At 37.3% G+C, this 20236-nt stretch overlaps 2 protein-coding genes across 3 annotated transcripts in view; one reads left to right on the top strand and one right to left on the bottom strand.

The window, feature by feature from the left end:
• LOC132172658 (peptide chain release factor PrfB1, chloroplastic-like) overlaps positions 1-1670 on the top strand; it is a gene marked incomplete in the record, with an annotated part of 16260 nt that extends 14590 nt beyond the window's left edge. The window contains 2 exon segments of the mRNA XM_059584196.1: positions 274-460; positions 638-1670. Of these exon segments, the coding sequence (XP_059440179.1) occupies positions 274-460; positions 638-939 (489 nt within the window).
• LOC132172660 (uncharacterized) overlaps positions 1-19425 on the bottom strand; it is a 23769-nt gene extending 4344 nt beyond the window's left edge. Inside the window, exons 1-12 of one of the 2 annotated variants that reach the window (XM_059584197.1) lie at positions 19260-19425; positions 19070-19125; positions 18925-18958; positions 14979-15077; positions 14717-14865; positions 9761-9799; positions 9446-9538; positions 9005-9103; positions 6833-6934; positions 5867-5950; positions 3888-3953; positions 2796-3659 (exon numbers count right to left, since the gene is read on the bottom strand). In XM_059584197.1, the coding sequence (XP_059440180.1) occupies positions 3573-3659; positions 3888-3953; positions 5867-5950; positions 6833-6934; positions 9005-9103; positions 9446-9538; positions 9761-9799; positions 14717-14865; positions 14979-15077; positions 18925-18958; positions 19070-19125; positions 19260-19332 (981 nt within the window). In that variant the 5' untranslated portion in view covers positions 19333-19425 and the 3' untranslated portion in view covers positions 2796-3572. Of the gene's footprint in view, positions 1-2795; positions 3660-3887; positions 3954-5866; positions 5951-6832; positions 6935-9004; positions 9104-9445; positions 9539-9760; positions 9800-14716; positions 14866-14978; positions 15078-18924; positions 18959-19069; positions 19126-19259 lie in introns of those variants that run through there. The other variant, XM_059584198.1, reaches the window with a different exon arrangement.
• Positions 19426-20236: the final 811 nt, after the last annotated feature.

The raw sequence follows: 20236 nt of genomic DNA, 5'->3' as shown, positions 1-20236 counted from the left end.
AGCCTTATCAGTTTGGTCTGGAAATGTTATCTTAACTAAACTTGAATTAGTTTTAATATATAATTTGAATGCCTTGAAATTGGAAAAAGATCTGCGGAACATCTTATTAATAATGGGAATATGGTAACTTCCTTATTCCCAACTTCCCTAAGATGAAATGTTGACAGACTAATAGCCACAGATTGTGGGTGGAATGAGAATGTTATCTCTCTATCTTAAGGGAGATTACCATATATTTCCTACTGTATGGTTTTAATCCGAAATTATATGCAGACAAGTTTCTCTGGCATTGAAGTAATGCCTTTTCTTCGTGAAGACTCGATGAATGTTGAAATACCTGAGGAGGACCTGGAGATCAGTTTTTCTAGGGCAGGTGGAAAAGGAGGCCAGAATGTAAACAAGGTCGAAACTGCTGTCCGGATTACTCACATCCCCACCGGCGTCACCATTCGCTGCACAGGTTTTCTTAACAACCTTGATTTTATATTTCATTTGTATGATTTCTTTGTTCTTTATTATGCTCCTAGCTAGGCTAGGTGTTTTCTCTTGTATTTTATCGTGCACTTAATTAATGGGCTCGGGGCTGCCTCGTGTGTTTTTGTCAAATATTTGAGTGGACTGTCAACTACAAATGCAGAAGAGAGGTCCCAACTAGCAAACAAGATAAAGGGTCTGAGCAGGTTGAAGGCCAAGTTGCTGGTCATAGCTGAGGAGCAAAGGGCATCTGAAATCAAGCAAATACGAGGAGATGCAGTGAAGGCTGAGTGGGGCCAGCAAATACGAAACTATGTATTTCATCCGTACAAACTTGTCAAAGATGTGCGGACAGGATTTGAGACATCGGATATTGCTTCTGTAATGGACGGTGAATTGGAGCCCTTCATCAAGGCTTACCTCAAACACAAGTACACCCTCTCACTCTCTGCAACTGTGGGATAATTAACATCTTACAAAATTATCCATTAAATTAACTCGTGTAATATATAATTTGATTTATGGATCCCCCAACTTCTTTTACCTACCGTGATGCATATTAATGTACAAGCTAGCAACCCACAAAGAAATTAAAGACCTCTGAGCTCAATCCTATGGCCACAATAGAGCTGCATAGAGTGAGAACTTCTCTAATCAATCAACAATGGCCAAACACCAGACTGTTACCATGGGTGCACACTCAATAAAAGACCATTTCGGTGTTGGCCCACATGGTCATTGTGTGGGCCTGAATAGTTTTTTTTTTTGTGTATGATAACCGGGTATCCAGTGTTTTACCCCGACTAGATTCCAAAGACATCATGCAAAATGCTCCCTACACGCACGTCAAGTAAAGTTCAAGCTTTTGCTCGCGAGTGGCGCCTGAAGAAATTGTTTACACTTAAGGGGGGTCGAAGCTTATACCTAATGTTTCATAAGGAGGCATTAGGATCAAGTGACTACCACTCGAGTCAATCCATTGGACCGAGTTGCAAGTCCATTATCATTAGTTGTAATTGTAGGTCTATTTTACTCGTTTTGTTTAGACCCAATTTACTTGTTTCGACAAAAGGAATTGTCGATTGTATATAAACCTACAAATTTGTTGTACGAGCCATTATGAGAACTATCACAAGTTTTTCTTCTTTCTTTGGAAATTGACTATCTCCAAATAAGTCATTTCTATACTACCCATAATCATTCCATCATCAATTTCACTAGCCACTATATGGCCACAGTCTCTTACAATAAACGGGTGGCTGCATTCCCACAACAGGTGGGGGGTGACTGCTCAGCCACTCCTCACCCTTTTTTCTCTCTTTTTTTTTTTTTTTATTGAGGCATGTAATTGATGTGGTAAATCTAATTGTGCACAGGCATGTAATTGATGTGGTAAACCTAATTGTGCACTATATACATATGTGGACTATTGGGTATGATGTGGCATTCCATTAAAAAAGCAAATAGAAATGGGACAGAATGAGTGATTTGATAACAAATTAAACCTTAAGGATTGATTCGATCAATTTTAAACCCCAACGAGTGATTTGATAAAATGTTAAACCTCAATGACTGATACTATATTGTTCCCGGCCCCAATCACTTGCAACTTGCGTTTATATTTAGACCAATAATGATTTGATAACAAATTAAACTTTAATGATTGATTTGATTGATTTTGAACCCTAATGAGTGATTTGATAAAATGTTAAACCTCAAGGATTCAAGGATTGTTCCCAAATGCTCTTCCACATGGAAAATCTACCATAAATTACAAATTCATCATGATTAAACTAATGAGGCTTACGAGCCACTTGATTTCCTCTCGACAAAGCGATTTCTTTCCTACAGCCTACCAAGCCAACTCCACGTACTCCAGCACTGCCTCTCAGGCCTCATTCGTGTGGAAGTAGGAGAACATCTAGCCTCCCTCTCCTTACAAAGGGGTCGTCAGCCACCCCTCAACTATTACACCTCTTTTTCTTTTCTTTTCTTTTTTTAAATAAAAAAATAAAATAATTTTATGTTTTATGTTTTATTTTGCTTTAAAAAAAAAAAAAAAAAAAAAATTACTTGAAGTTTCAATTTAGGGCAGATTTACCACGAAAACATAATGCTGGCACATGACATGTTCGAGCCAAGTGTAATCAACTTAGTAGTATGATGTGCCACATTGTTAATTAATTGAAAAAAGGTTGATGGAATAACCTAATTAAAACTGAGGTAAAAACCTAATGACCTAATTATCGAAATCGAAATTGCACAAAAATTTAGGAACTGAATTTGATTTTTCCAAAAAATAAAAAATAAATATCTCTCAATATATCTTTTTCTTTTTGGGTATGTAAGAATTCATTGAAAGAGAAGAAAGAGTTCCACAAAGAATTAGGGTCAAGTCAACCTCGTGACCTCTATAGGTACAAAGAGCAAATTAACTAAAACCGGACTATCTATTTTACTCATCTTTGCGAAAACATGAATACTTTCAGGAAACAAGTGGAAGGCAACCTTGAAGCAACATTAATTCACTACTCCATGGGCTGTCCTTTCGATCATCGCAGCAGTTCTACTTCTCATACGCACTTCCATTCAAGCCATATTTCCTGTTATTTCTCTTTAGGTTCCCTCGACCTTGAATCATTCTAATGATGATGATTTTAATGGTGCATTCTTTGTGTAGAATAAGAGAACTTGATGTTTTCAAATGCCCTTTTCATGTACAAGATACTAATGGTCAGTGTTCACAAATGACATCCAAATCTGTTTCACTCAAAACCTGTAAACACAGGTTCACGACTCCTAAAAACTTGCAGAGATCCACTTGATTGCAATATTGAGTTATCCACTCATTTGAAAATTATAAAATGAAGTGGCCGCACCTACAAGTTGGCCTGGCCTAGACTACATTGTTGCACAATATCATGACACCATCGTCTCCACCAACATAACTATCACCTTCCAAACCATCCTTGACTCGTTTCTGGTATTTCGTCAGCATTCGACCTGTCTGTATAAAATTTTTTGTTGATTCATGAATTACACAGATTCTATAGAAGAAGTTGCATTTATTGGCTATCTAGTACATTGTAGACAGCCTTCTATGCTGCCTTCTTTTTCCCAAACAGTAAGCTCAATGAATAAGTGTTTCCCTTCTGTGCAGCAGCTTCTACTCGATTCCCACCGATCTACAAATTTTTATCAAGTATTTGATTAAATCAAGGAAAACAGTATAGGAAAATAACCCAGTAATTCAAAGACAGTTCATAGTAATTGTTAGCTGTATTGGATTTATAAGAATGAACTTTTCGTCCAATGTCTATTTGATCCACAACGCTGTAATAGGAGTATAAGATGGTTCCTTTTTATGTCATACATATCTTATGGAAAGTATTGAGTGACGGTATAGAAAATACCCTGTCCATGAGCCAATAGCCAAAGGTTGGCATGTACTGCACCGCATACATAACAGCAAGCACAGGCTGCACGAGATAGCCAAAAGCGTTGGGTTTTTACATAAAAAAAATATGCCAGTGATAATGACAATGTACAATCATTTGGTTGAATATTCTAACAAAGAAGAGGAGTATGTTTCCTATACTTGTTATAAAAAGCACTAAAATAAGGAAATTTGGAGTACTGTGCACAGCCAGTCTTGTGGTTGCAATCAAAAGACTTTTCTTATATGTCTTGATTAATGATTTCATATTTTTGAAGTATACTTTATTTTTATCTAAATGCTCATATTCACCAAAGTAGAGGATATTGAAGCCTAAGAATATTTCATGTCTTTAGACCAGATGGCTAAAATATCTTCTGCCTTACATGGTTATCATAATAAAAAAATGGTAGTCACCTCAAAAGGAAACGAGAACAAATTAACAAAATAATTAATGAAAAAAGAAGTCCTAATGGAGGAGGGGAAAAAAGCCAAGAGAAGAAAGAAATTATCCAGGTGGAATCCTAAGAACAGTCTTAGTTGCAGGCCATTCCACATAAAAGTGGGCCTTCGCCATTCAGGAGTCCAAGAGAAGGTCCAAGGGATAAAATCATAGATGTCTGGAGATCACCAGTCTGTCAGTGGATCCTTTACCACCTCATATAACAATGATTTACATTATACTTGATGCCTGAATATGTGTCCCTTCTGAACCTATCAATCCCAAAGTAGTTCAGGTGCTTCTACTGGAATTTTGTCGGCAATACTTATTCAGACGTATTTTTAAGACCTCCCAGCCATGTCTACAATACTAAGAATATTTGTTCTTTTCAATTTAAAATAACTCTCCCCAAGATTTCTCAAAGAAATCTTTGACAATTTGTGGCCATCCAATAGAAGCATTTGCATAGGGCTGTCAATTAGCCTTTTCCGCTGTTATCAGCTCAGTCAAAACTCAGTCCACAGCTCAGCTCAGCTCAGCTCATGTTTATTAAGCAAAATGAGCTGAGCTCCAAGCCCACTTTAAGCTCATTTGAATTAATGTGTGAAGCTTGAGCACTAAGATACTCAGCTCGTAAGCTCACAAGCCGCTGTTATATTTTGAAGGACACAAATTTCCTCCAAATTGATTTGGAGGAAATTTCTTTCAACCTATTCCAATAAGTGCCAAATGCCATCTCTCACATGTTTTCTTTAATATTTTTAACTGTCATTTATTGCCTCTCAACCTCAGAAAGCGGATGCCTTGAAAGCGTCAAGGTCCAAAACCAACAGGGATGTAGCCCCTGCTAATAATAGTGAACCTGATTGAATCCAAATTTGGAAATTCTATTATTTCTTTCAATCTAGATACTTATATATTACAGCCGTAAAGAAACCATCCATTTGGGCTTACTAAACCCAGTAAATCTATGTTGCAGCAAGTCTACACTATGTTAGGGACCACTCAACTACTCAAAGCTACAAATAAAGAAGTTGAGATCTAAAAAGCTAGATAACCAAAGAAATGATCTAACACCTACGACTAATTTGCACATGATAAGCACTGTATAGACATTAGCATTATGTGTGTTCATCATGATGCCAAAAATCATAATTCATAAATATCTCAAAAATTTAAGAAAACAGATAATTAGGCACAACATATTTTCACAGTTATATAAGTCTTTGTTCTTATCTAGACCAACTGCAATCCAACTGTATGTCTTCTCTCAGGTAAAAAATGTATCAACATTTAAATAGCGCATGTATAGTCTTGCAACAAGGTTTTCTGTGTGGTTTTTTTCCTCTAGTATAGCTTTTGCTTTAAGTGTAACAAGCAGTTCCAGATCTTATGGCGGTCTTATAAACCTAAATCATCCGATTATCATAGTGAATAGAGAAGGGGCACGATGCAATATAAACTTATGTACACATGTTACAGAGGTGAATTATTGCTAATACCAATGCATATACCTGATATGCTATCCAAACTTCCTTTAAACCATGGGTGAAAGCAATAATAGTGAGCTCAGCACATCGTTCTGATGACACACGCTTCTGTAATGAAGAAAATAATATATAAATTAAGCTTTTGGAATAATTGGTAATCTATAAAAATTAAGCTTTTGGAATAATTGGTAATCTAACAAAGTCTAACCATGAATAAGGATTAGATTAGGTGTGTTTTGGCATGTCTAAGTTTGGCAGAAGAAAGCTCTACATAAGGGCTCAAACTAGGTATATAATGAAGCTCATGAGTTCCTTTTCATGTTAAATAAATAAAATAAAAATGTAACCGAACTGTCTGCTATGTTTTTTCATCCTCTTTCTAGAGAAACCATAGTTATGTCAAGTTACATCAGTTTTTACATCCACAGCCCCTGAAATATTGCAAGCATCTACACGAAAACATATTACAGAGCACCAAAAGATGGGAGCCCAACCCTCTTAATTAGGAAGCATATAAGTAAAACAAGGCAAAAGATTCTAGATGTATTATAAATGGGGCCCATCAGATGGTGGTCCCAAATCCCAATCCTTTCTTTTCTGGCAGGTATCAAAGCATAACAATGGGTACAACCAAAAGCATACAATGGATAAATTATGTATGGTCTTGTAAATCCTTTTCCTTTTCGACTTGAGTGATTTAGAGATTCAATTTTCTTCTACCCTAACATAACCAAACTTTGAGACTAATCTAGTGACGTCAAACTTTACATAAAACATATACAACCGAGCCAGAGTCTTCAATCTTCTCTATTATGACGTGTAAAGCCTAGCTTGCGTTCAATATTTAATTTATTCAATAAAGGATAGGATCCATCCTCTTACCAATTCCAATTTGGATGAAATTGTACAGTCGGTAGGGAGAGAACTAACAATAGCAAGAAAAAGTATTATACTATTAATATAATAAATAACATTATGACAATAACTGACCTCAGAAGAACCCTTCTTTTCTGAGGTTTTTATCCCAGAATCATTGGACGTTTCTATTGGCCCAGGACAGACAACAGTCACCTTAATTCCTTTCTGGAAGAGCTGCAATCATGAAAATTGTAACAAGCATGTGAGAAGCACAGAAAATGAAGAAATTTAACGACAACAGTAACATTAATAAGCTGACACTGTTGTTGTATAAATTTAATTCAAAAGACATAAAATACAATAACGAATAAATAACTTGGACAGTTTTTCATTTTTCATTTCCAATTTTCTTTCCTGCTAAGAAATATGAAACCTTAGGGTGCTGATACAGCACACAGTATAAATGCAGCCTACAAAAGTACAAATGCAGAAAAGAGCATATTCCTTACAGAGCAGTTTTTAACTTTATCATTATGAACTCTAATTTTGGGATAAATGCTGTCCATGTGTTTTGAGATTTTGACAAATAACTCCCTGAGTTTTAAAAAGTGATTAATCACTCCCTAGGTTAAGCGAAAAATAAAAATAAAAATGCGGTCCCTACTGTTAAAAAAGTTGACAAAATCTGTTAATGTGCCAGATCAGCACCAATTATAGTGTCACACATCACTTGCAATACAAAATAAAAAGAATTATTAAAAAACTATATATATATATATGAATAACAAAACATAGGGGGCGGTCATGTGTGTGTCAAAAAATTTTATGGTGACCCGTGTCACACTATGATTGGAATTTGGAATTGATGTGGCACATTAACGGATTCTGTCAACTTTTCTAACAGTAAGGACCCTTTTTTTTACCTTGCCCTAGGGAGTGATTAATCACTTTTTAAAACTCATTAAGCTATTTGTCAAAACCCCAAACCACACAGACCAAAAATAAACATCAACATTTTAATATCAGGGAAAACCACCCAACCCTAAGCATGATGCACTGTGTGATTGCTATTAGGCCTGGATATCCACTATTATCACCTACAAGGTAAAGATTATTTTCTGTCTAGCATTACCCTAGATAAGTCTGGAGGAAAGACTGGCCCAAAACCTCAATAATTGATCTTTACAGTTCTTAAGATAATACTATAGCATTTCTTAACAGAAGTTTTCAAACAAAATCCCAAACGGTAAGGGGAATGAAGTCCCAAACAATAACGCTTTCTAAAAATACTTCATCACATACAGCACTAACTAGCTCAACTAGACCTTGTACAAAATTTATGGCTGATCAAAATAGTGGAAAATCATTCTAGTCCACTTACATTGAAGTATGAAATAAATGGTAAATCATTAGATTTATGGTAAAGGGCTAAGATCATCTCCAATAGGTCCAGTGGGAAAATGTATTGACATCAAAGTCAACCTGTACACTAGTGGAATAATATAGTCTACATACAAACATTTTTTATGGGAGAATACAGTTCACACACTTTATACACAATTGAACCCCATGAATCGGATACTACTATGCTATTTCCTATGCTTGTTATTAGGCATATTTACTTTGTTCATTGGGGCACAGGAATTCCTTTCAATCAACAAGAAATGGATTTGGACATATTATCTTCTTCTTTTTTTACATCGGAAAACCTCTACAAGGCAGGGCTCTTCGGACCCACCCCTGCAAAGTAAACCTTGGTCCCGTGCACCGCACCCTATAAAGTTTCCATACATGGAACTAGGTAAATCGCTGGCTTTTCACCAGGGGGTGTGGCCCCAAGGGATTGTTTGCACCCAAGAGGGGTTGAACCTTGGACCTTGATTTGGACATATTATCTAAATTGTTAACTCCAGTTATAATACATCAAAATTCAAATAATTCTGTTGATTGGTATGAATTTGTGACAAATGCAAGTTTTTCATCAAGTATAGCTTATCTCGGAATATTTATAGCGATGAGCCTTTTTATTCATCTGTACCCATGATCTCACCCTCCACCCCTTGTTTTATAGGGGAAGGAGATGCTATTTGGTCCAAAGACCATTGACATAGTCCCATTTGGCTCACAGTTAAGACATTCCAACTGGTACAGGTATCTCACAATCTCAAGCCTTGGCTATTTATCCAATCATTGACAACTGCTTCAATTCAACGAGTTACCTTGTAAAACAAAGATCGCAAATATATAGTTGAAGAACTGTGTAATTTGCATTCTTATCCCTCAAGAAAGAAGTTACAAGCATACCTCAGAGCGCAAGGTGTGAAAGTACCCATTTAGAGCATATTTAGAAGCCGAGTATACTGCCTGACCTGGTGCAGGTGTCTTTCCTGCAGCACTGCTCATCTGCATGTATAAGTGCATATGAAGAAAATAAATTGGATTCAGCTCTGTGTAGTCAGGCAACTTGCCTATCAACCAGCACAACTCGACAGAAAAATCCTGGGTCACACTTGGTAAACATAAACGACCAATTACTAACTAATCTTAGATGAGTAACATGTCTGCAATAGTTTTATTTCTTTGGAGGATGTCAATCCATAAGGTGTCCTGGTTAATTGATAAATTCAGCTAATCAAAAGCCATGGGGCAAGTCTCACAACATTAAGTAAATATCATCCAATATATTCTTATATAGAAATCGGTGCCAAAAAAATAGACATTGATAGAACATTAATTTCCACATACCACAACAAAATGACCCCTCCCCTGCTTTAGCATGAAAGGCACCAGGAGCCGTGTCAGCGACATTGTCCCCAGAACATTTACATTGAATGTTTGCTACTTTCACGAGAGAGTAATATGATACTTCAGAAAGGTAGTATAAACAAAAAAGGACCAAACATAATTTTGGTAACCCTGGGTAAATTTTTCCTGATGGTTAGACTCAATTTCTGTCTTCTATATAGGGAACAGATGGCCCAATAACTAGTAGCAACAGCAATGTCCAAAGACCAGACCAGGTCTAACCATCAGTACAGCCCAAGGACACCCTTGTGATACCTTAAGGCTTTCCTCGGTAACATCCAAAGCTGAAGTTTTCTGGGAAAACATAAAATGTGTAAATGTATTACAAATATATAGAGAAAAAGGTAATAAATCACATCTACAACATAGAAGTAAATATATTAAGAAATTTAGTGAATTAAGAAATATATATGCATGCTTCTTTTTTTTTTGATAAGTAATGATGATATATAAAAAGAGCGCAGAGGGGCGCAACCCACATACATGGGAAGTATAAACAGAGAGCGCCTAGAAGGGAGAGAAATGAAAAAGAAAATCAGAGAAACTAATCACTAAAGGAGCTAGCCAAGCGGCCGTCCAAGAGTAAAGAGTAAAGAAGAAAAAATGAGTCAATTCCTCTATAGTCCTAGTAGAATTTTCAAAACATCTAGCATTTCTTTCATTCCAAATACACCACATAAGACACTGAGGGATTATCTTCCACACAACCGCGCTTCGAGATTGACCTCCCGACCACCAGCTAGCAAACAAGGCCCCGACCACCAGCTAGCAAACAAGAGTAAATATATATGCATGCTTTAAAGACATAGAATGTTCTCAGAAGCATTTTGCCTTTTTAAAATACTGCATCTTCAACTTACATCTTATTATTCTTTTTTTTTTTTTTTTTTTTTTAAGTAATAGAGATATCATTAAAAGCATAAGGCAGCCCCAGATACACAGGAAGTATATATAAGCAAGCACCTAACTAGAGGAAAAAAAGAAAACAAGAAAATCATGAGAACTAATCACTGAAGAAAAAAATAAAAGTTATTGTCCTCAAAACTTCTATCATCCATTTCCCTCCATAGACACTACAAGAAGCATGAAGGTAGGTACCATCTTCCACATATCAACACTCCAAATGCTCCCAACAGTCCACCAACACGCATATAAGTCGACTATTCATCTAGAAGGCAACCCAAATCGATTGAAGAAAGCATCCCATAAGGCACCGGCAACCTCACAATGGAGGAGAAGATGGTCCACGGACTCCCCATTCCTTCTACACATACAGTAGTTATCAACCATGATGACACGCCGTCTTCTTAGATTATCCATAGTACAAATCTTTCCTAGAGCTGCCAACCAAGCGAAAAAGGCTGCCCTCGAAGGAACCTTAGTCCGCCAAACACTCTTCCAATAGAAACATAAGCTATCAGTGTGAGCAAATTCATTGTAGAAGGATCTAACAATGAACACACCTCTTTTGGAAGGGATCCACAAAAGTTTGTCTTCACTTTTCCATCTCACTATAGTTGAATGCCACACATTGAACAAAGAGGCAATGACATCCACCTCACAATCATGAGCCGATCTAACAAGGCTTACATTCCATTGAGTGGAGGCACTCGAAAACTTCAAGTGAGCCGCAACAGAAACATCCTTCGCACACACAATGCCAAATAAATCTGGAAAAGCGCCCCTAAGAGCCATATTCCCACAACAAAGATCATGCCAGAAACTGGCCTTGAAGCCATCTCCCATCTCAAATTTGGTATGGCTAGAGAACTTCTCCCAACCCCTCCTAATATACTTCCATAAACCCACTCCATACATCACAAGAGGCTCATTAAAACACCACTCACCCCCACAAACTGCTGAATTTAGAGTCTATCACCAATCTCCACCAAGCCTCTCTCTCATGCACATAGCACCATAGTCATTTCCCTAAGAAAGCTCGATTGAATATCAACAAGTTTTGAACCCCCAACCCTCCTTCAGAGATCGGAAAACAAATCTTGGACCAACTTTCTAGGTGATACTTGAACTCGTCACCTAGCCCACCCCAAAGGAAATCACATTAAAGCTTCTTAATAGGGTTTGCAACACCCGCAAGAAGAGGAAAGAGGAACATGAAGAACATAGGAAAATTGAAAAGTGTACTCTTTATAAAGGTAACCCTACCATCATTAGACAAATACAACATTTTCCAACTACTCAAGCAACTCTATCTTTTCAATAATGCTGTTCCAAATAGACTTGGTTTTATAGGAGGCCCTCAATGGAAGACAAAGATATTTCATAGGCATCGGGGAAACCCCATAACCCATAATAATACCTACCAACCCATCCACATCAACAACATCATCCACAGGAACCAAAACTAACTTATCCAAGTTAACCTTCCAACCCGAGACAGCTTTAAAACATAAAAACAAGCACCGTAGATGTCTTAGAGGATTTGGGTCAGCCCTGTTGAAAATCAAAGTATCATTCGCAAATAGAAGATGAGAAATATCAATCCCTGTCCCCACAAAGAAGCTAGATAGTAGTCCCTCACAAAATGCTACAGAAAATCATCCTACCTAACGCATCCATCACAATGATGAACAACCTAGGGGACAAAAGGTCCCCATGTCTCAAACCGCAGGAACTACCAAAAAAACCAATGGGAGTGCCATCCACCAAAACCGAGTCCCCCCAAAACCACACCTCCTCAGCATGTACATTAGAAAATCCCAGTTAAAATGATCATAGGCTTTTTCTAAGTCCAACTTGTAGAGGATACCTGGCTCCCCACATCTTATTCTACTATCAAGGCATTCATTGGCAATAAGAACAGGATCTAAGATCTGCCTACCCCATATGAGGCATTTTGGGACTTACAATCTTAGCAATAAGAATAGGATCTAGGGTCTTCTTCAACACCTCTTAGCAATAATTTTGTAAATGCGACTCACAAGGCTAATCGGACGAAAGTATTTGGGATCAACAGCCTCTGGAATCTTCCGAATAAGAGAAACGAATGTAGCATTAAGGCTCCTTTCGAACTTACCACTAGCATGTTAGTCACAAAAGACCTTCATAATGTCTTCATTTAACACATCCCAGCAAGCTTGGAAGAACACCATAGAGAAACCGTCATGGCCATACGCCTTGTCACCATTCATTACTTTCACTACCTCCAACACCTTCCTTTCCTCAAATCTTCTCTCCAACCAAATAGACTCAACCTCCCCAATAGAATCAAATAAAAGACCATCCAACAAAGGACGCTAGCTGAATTGCTCGGCATACAACTATTTATAAAACTGGACAATGTGCTCGCTTATCTCCCACCCGGCTAGAAGAAAGTGTGCCATCAATCAACAAGGAATCAATGGAGTTCTTCCTCCTATTGGAGTTGGCCACTTGGTGAAAAAAAACTGTGCTTATCACCCTCCCTTAACCACAACACCCTCGATTTCTCCCTCCAACTCACCTCCTCGATTTGTCCCACTATTGCTTCACCCTATCCACAAAACCCTCGGACTTCAACCACATGTTTTCAAATTTGAAGCACCTACTTCCCCTATGAAAGTCACCACAATCAAGGAGAATTGGGAAATGATCCGAGCATAGCCTAGGAAGCCTTCTCTGGGACAAACCCATAAATTGTGCTTCCAAAGTCGGGAAAACAAGAAATTTATCAATTCTAGACCAAGAGGGAGACTCCCGATTATTCAACCAAGTAAAAGTACCACCAACAAAAGAGGGGTCCATCAGGCTCTGATAAAAAATGAAATGAGAGAATTCCATCATAGTTGGGCACAAGCGTGCTACACCAGATCTCTCACTACGAAACTGGGTGACATTAAAATCACCTTCAATACACCAAGGTAAGTTCCACCAACTAAACAAGCCGACCAACTCATCCCAAATTAACCTTCTATCCTTATCAGCATTAGGGCCAAAGATACCTGCAAAAGCCCAAGTAAAATGATCTTCAACATTTCTAAAGGTAACACCCAGCATGAACTCCCTCACACACTTGTCGATCTCTTCCACTATCCTCCTATCTCACATAAAGAAAACACCACCCGAAGCCCCTCTGGAATCCAAACAACATCAATCCACATGATGGAAACCCCACAAACTACACACTACACTATGAGACGTAACCTCCAACTTGGTTTCTTGAAAGCAAACAACGTCAACTTTCCAATCTGTAAGTAAATCTCTCACCCTTAGGCATTTATCCCCCTCATTCAGCCCTTTCACAATCCAAGATAAGATCTTAGGCTTCATTAAAAATTGAATAACCCCTCTCCTTTCCACTTGCACAGCTAGAAGTCTCAAATTTAGAATCATAATTTATAGAGCATTCCAATCTTTTTCACTCCCTATTGCCTTTAGAAGTGGAACCCAACACCGTATGAGAACGATTGGCTTCAATAACTATCAAAATCACCATAAATTGCTCCTCATAGCCCACACACGGACCCCACTACACGATGAATTTCTTTGCTGTTTGCAAAACCCAATTCGAATGCTTCGACCTGAGACGACCATATTTCCCCACTGCAGTCAAGGAATAGGAGCTTAGGGGAGTACACATCAAGGCTCCCTTCCTATTGAAAAGATCCAAAACCCAGCAAGGATCTGGGTCAATCTCAAATTGACTCCACGCAAACAAAAAAAGGCAGAGGAGGATCTACCCCCTTTATACCAGTGTGACTTATCTCCCACAACAAACCTGAAGAAGAGCAAGCAGCTGGACCATCAACTGGGCCAACGGGGGACAGCCAGCAGCTGGGTTTGTTTAGGTAACACCAGAAACTGACCCACAGGGAAAGGGGAACATCAGATTGGGATCAATCAGGGTTGTACCCATAGCTGGCAAGCAGGGAGGAGAAATCTGGACAGGACTACCACTAAGAATAATTCAATTACCACTACCAAATCTCCAAGAGCACTAACATACCAATAAGAAAGCTTCACTCCTTCTGTATGATACATGCTACATTCACCATTCACAAATCAAATTACTTTGACTGCTCCCTTTGCTAGTTGATAAATTTCGATTTAAGGAGATAATCTAGACATTTCATGTCATCATGTTTGCAGCATAGGAAGATTGTTGAGTGATACTTCAGTGTAAATATTCCAAATCTTTTAACATGAAAAAGCAGCTTCCAATTAGCTTCAGAATGCAACTTTGAATGAAAATAGAAGCAATATCTCACATACAGGACGCTCAAAAGCTGCATTATGGATCATATAATCAACACCAGCACCCGGAAAAAACGATTCTGCTTTCTCCACAGCCTCTTTGAGAGAATCTTCACCAGATGTCAAATCCAACGGTAAAATCTTCACTTCATCAGGTGCATGTTTACCTACAGGCATGCCACCCACATAATAAGAAGAGTACAATATTTGAAAATATTTGAAAGCTCTTATCAAAACAAATATTTGAAAGCTTATGTCAAGATTCAGTGAAAGGGTATACCAACGAGCTGCTTCTTGACTCGCTCCAATTCAGCTTCATTCCGTGCAGAAAGAATAAGCTTGGCACCTAATCTTGCAAGTTGTTTAGCAAGAATCTCCCCTTCACACCCAACAATAGAACAGGAAAATGAGATGATACATTGATTGTTAAATTATCAATTGCCCCAAAAACTTAAGTTGATAGGAATGCATGAAATTATATAATTAAAATTTAGCATTCCTCCTTACACGTGGATCAACTCCTCAGTAAATAGAATCTCATACATGCAATATTTATCTTAAATGGAAAGTACAATATGGAGCTAGAGTTCGAACTCAAGACCTCTACTCTAATACCATGTTAAATCATCAGTTGTCTTAAGAGCTTAAGCTAATAAGAAATTGTGAATTTAATTATTTAACCAATATTCTAACACTTATTATGTAAAAACAATAGTTGGCAAGAAGAAAAAATAAATATGGGGATTATTAAAAAAAATAACAAGGATTCCACAACAAAGTCCTCAACATGTTGACTGCACAAAAAGAAACAGAAGATGAGGCTTGAATAAACTCTTAGTACTGATTTATTCTCGATTTTTAGTTTTTACTATTTTGATAAGTAATTTAGATTTTATTAAAGAAAACAGAAATGTCGAGAAACAATATGTATGCAGACTTCTCCTTCTACAATCCATCATTTACAAGAATAAAAGAAGAAACTCAATGAGAACAACTCAAGGAAAAGAAAAAGATGCGAGAAAGAAATGAGGAAACAAGAACTCCCCTAAAAAGTAAAATCCAATGGAACAAATATAGGACCTTGCTTTCTGTAATCTGGCCAGTATTCACCAGGTTAGATAAATCACCACCAGTGGTCATGGATACCATCAAGCCTTTAGTGCTATGAACACCAAAGCCACAACCATTATAGTTAGAACAATTTAAAATGCTGTGTACAGAAAATTTTCCACCAGAAGGCAAAGTCTGTTTCTGCACAGATACCATTTATTAGGTGATGGTTCACCGAAAGAGAAAAGAAAAATGAAATTTTCATATAGGTTCTTTTCTACCAAGAAACCATACATGTAAATAGCACTCAGATTCAACCACTTTCTGGGAGTTTCATAACCCCCAGTAAGGCTATCATGGTTCAGATCTAATTGTGCTAATCCGCCTACCTAGATAGGCGAACCCACTCTACATCCTCAGATTAATGGTTTCAAAAATTAAATAACACGTAAGGTTCAAACCTGGGAACAAAAGATGGTAACAACCCTGGTAACCACCAAGCTATTACTTAACCCTTTTTAGCATAATGGTTAGAACCTAAATATCATCCTTCCCCTGGATGCTAAACATTTCAAAAAATATAACTATCAAGATAGATGCAATAGATGAGTATGTAAGTAGGCATGTATATATGCATTTATTATGCCGCTTTGAAGCTGCTCGTCTTCTATTGATTTAGCATGGTATCAAAGCTTGCTTTGTTGGTTCTTGAACTTCATGTGCTAGACCCCTGTTTGTTTTGTTTTGATTTCAGTTGATTCATTCAACCCGTTGTGGAAATAAGCTTCATCTCAGATCTCAAATTCTTGTTCATGGTTATCTAAAGGGTCTTAAAATAGCTATTGTTAAGGAATTCCACAACAGTTGGTACTTTATATGGGCATATGAACAGGTTGGTTTCACCATCAACTAACTTAAGTTTAGCTCATACTTTCAGCTGGTTGATTTAGCATGGTATCAAAGCTTGCTTTGTTGGATCTTGGACTTCATGTGCTAGGCCCCTGTTTGTTTTGTTTTAATTTAAGTTGATTCATTCAACCCGTTGTGTCTCAAATAAGGCAGTAAAACAAGCCGAGTATTGGTTGCTCAAGCTCTGCTCATCTAAATAAAACTCGAGCTCAAGTTTGCGCTTTCAAAGTTTCAAACCTTGGCTTGGCTCCAGTAATTTTTTCTGATTTTGAGAAGCAAGAATACTAAAATAAAATTTAAATAAACAAAAATATCTTGCTTGTAGAAGTGTAGAGACCTCGTAGAAGTGTTCTTTGAAGAGGAAGAGGAGGACCCAACAGCTAAATTGTTGGGACTAATCAAATCATCTGCATTTTTGAAGCTCAAACAAAGCTGAACTAGCAGAAGAAAAATGGTTTGGGTCCTTGGGATGCTTACCCAGCCCTTGTGGATATTACTAGCCCTCGTCTCCGCCGTGCGAAGATCCACCTCCACTGCAACAATCCCCAACAACTTCCCACTGCTCAATCCACACAGCGTCCCTCTCTACCCCGTGTAGACCACAATCTGCAAGACTGGGTTCTTGCGATTCTCAACAAGTTTGTCAACGTGGGTCTTGTTCAAAGTGAAGCAAGTGGCCGGGGAGTGACCTCGGGAGGAGTGGGTTTGGCTTTCTTGAACAATCAAAGGGACCGTAGTGTACTGGTAGGGAAGTTCTAGAGTTTTGATCTTGCAAAAGCATGGGGACGTGGAGGGGTGTATGCCAGAAAAGGAGGCCTTGGAGGCTATGGGATACTTTAGGGCAAGGTTTCCAACAAGGATTTGCAGAAAAGGGCACGGATCTGTAACGGATAATAACTGACGAATAAAAGAAAAAATGGGTGTGTGTGTTGTAGATGGTGAAGTGTAGAGACATGATGCTGAAGAGATGAGGCAGCTACAGGCTTAAGTTAAGCTTTTGTGTTCAGGTTGGATACTTTAACAGCCATCACTTAACTCAACTCACCATCTTTAGGCATGAAAGCAGATGTGAATAGATATAAGCAGAAACCAGCAACAATCCCAAATTTTTCTGTTTTTGTCAACTCCCAATCTGAACACGTCACATCTTAACCATAAATAGACCACCAATTAAAAAGCCCTAATAAAACTGTAATCATAGAATGGCTATAAGCTCTACCAACAGTAAATGTGGATAGCAGCAGTCTTATGTCCTCAGTCAATGGTTATAGTCTGCCACTCTGCCACAAGAAAACTTCAACTCATTGGCTCAAAGAAGAGTTTTCTAAAGCTACCTCAAGGTAAATGATTAAGGGGACCAATAGTGGTATTTTCCAGACATAAAGGACACATGGCACACCAATTGTATCACTTTTACATCTTAACTTAAAACTTGGGATGTGTTTCATTGGCTCACAGGCGAAATTATCCATCAAATATTGAACACTCTGCCCGTATTTTGCATTTGCGTAAAAACAAAAAGCCACAAAACAGTACCCTTACTTTCAACAAAACTTTATTTTGCATTTTCAGGAGTGGAAACTACATCATCAATTGGGCCAGAAGGCAGTTAACAATAATTTTCTCCCACCATAGCAAGCCAAATTAGTAATTTCCTAACACATCAAAGTTCAAAATCAGACAAAATACTGTTTCTTCATTAAAATCAATGAAACCGCTTTAGCAAAACTTGTGAATTTTGACAGCAACAAATATCATCATAATCACCAATATTAGTAACGAATTCACACAACCAAAGTAATTGTCATCACCATGATAGTAGCGATAAAAACAATGGTTATAGTAACAATGACAACAAATGCCGCTGATGAACATTTCAAAGCAACCATGAATGAATATCCATAAACCGACTTCACTTATCATAAAAAATATATCCATAAACCGACTTCAGATTAGTTCAAAAAAACATCAGCTTCTGAAAAGCAAACGCAGATAGAAATTCAATAAAGTTGTACATAACTTATACATTGACAAGTTACAAGTTCGACCCAATATAACTTATCAAAAAAAAAAAAAAACAAGTTCGACCCAATATATATATATAACTTGAACTGAACATAAAAATAAAAAATAAATAAATTAAAACCATCAACATGAACATCCAATCATCACCATAAAACATCTATTGCTCTCTGTATAAGCATAAATTCAAAAGGACCAACCGTATTCGACATTGATACAAAATATATAACATAAAAATTGCATACCGATTCCTCGGCTAGCTCCAGTAATCCAAACAACCTGGAAGAACATTATAATAGAATGCCTAAAAGTATTAATTAAGGTCTAAAACAATAATACAGTGTAAGAAATGAAAATTTTAATTACCTATATCAAAATTATATTTATTACCTTGTCTTCAATTTCTTCACGCTTTACATGCCTTTTCGACGTCAAAGTGAAATCCCCTACAGAAGAAAAGAAAAAGAAAAAAAAAAAAACCGAATTAAACCACGCGAGCTAGGAAATTCCATCTTCACCAGCCAAATTAAACTACAGAGAGAGACAGAGAGAGAGAGAGAGAGGTCCTGTGTGTAATTACCATCAGCGGTGATGAATTTGAATGAGAGGAAGAGAAAGAGAGAAATGAAGAAAAGGGAAAGCAATATGGCCATGTTTCTTCAGAGTTTCGGCTGAGAACTCGGAAAGTTGGAAACACTGGTGCAGGGATAAAGCCGGCCTTGTTCGGAAATGCCATTTTTTTGGTTTTGAACTCAATTCATTTTTGAGTATTTTTTTAGTGTGAATATCGAGGAGAAAAAAAGAGTTGAAGTTATGTTTAGATGGTAATCGATAAAATTAAGTAAGAATTATAAAAATACATATAATTAAAAAAATTATAAAAATATAAAAAAAAATAAAAAACAAAAAACAAAATTAAATTTTTTTTTAAAAAAATTATGGACAATTTTGAACCACCTTTAGGGGTAAACTACCAAAAAGGGGTGGATCAACCACCGTCAAGTGTCTAAAGGTGGCTGAGTCACCACCAGGGGTGGATCGGCCACCCCCAAAACTAATGGGGGTGGTCGAGCCACCCCTAACAGCGATTTTGGGATGGCTCGGCCACCCCAAAAATTGCTTGAGTCACCCCCAACCAGTGGCGGAGAGAAGTGGGGGCGACCTGGGGGCAATTACCCCTAGTAAAAAAAAAAAAAAAAATTTTAAAATATTTTTCTGGCTGAATTGTTTACTGCCCCAAGTAACAAATTTTTTTTAAAAAAAAAAAAAAAAAAAAAGTAAAAAACTCCTCGGTATTTCGGTTTCACATTAAAAAAAAAAAAAAAAAGAGTCAAGGAATTTAATGTTTATTTATCAATATTTGGCATTTTCTTGTCATAATCCAAGTACTCAACCGAGTAAGTTGAGAGTAAATTTTATAATTAACGCCTTAATTTGTCTTGGTTATGACAGTGCCCTTAATTTGTCTTTGTCATAATTTAAGCTTTTTAATTGAGATATATCTCTCATTTTCATCATTTTGTTTATCTTATTCTAAAACAATATTGTTATTTTTTA

This window comes from Corylus avellana, chromosome ca2 (assembly GCF_901000735.1).
Source record: "Corylus avellana chromosome ca2, CavTom2PMs-1.0".
NCBI lineage: Eukaryota > Viridiplantae > Streptophyta > Magnoliopsida > Fagales > Betulaceae > Corylus > Corylus avellana.
This window is presented reverse-complemented; position numbering and strand designations above follow the sequence as displayed.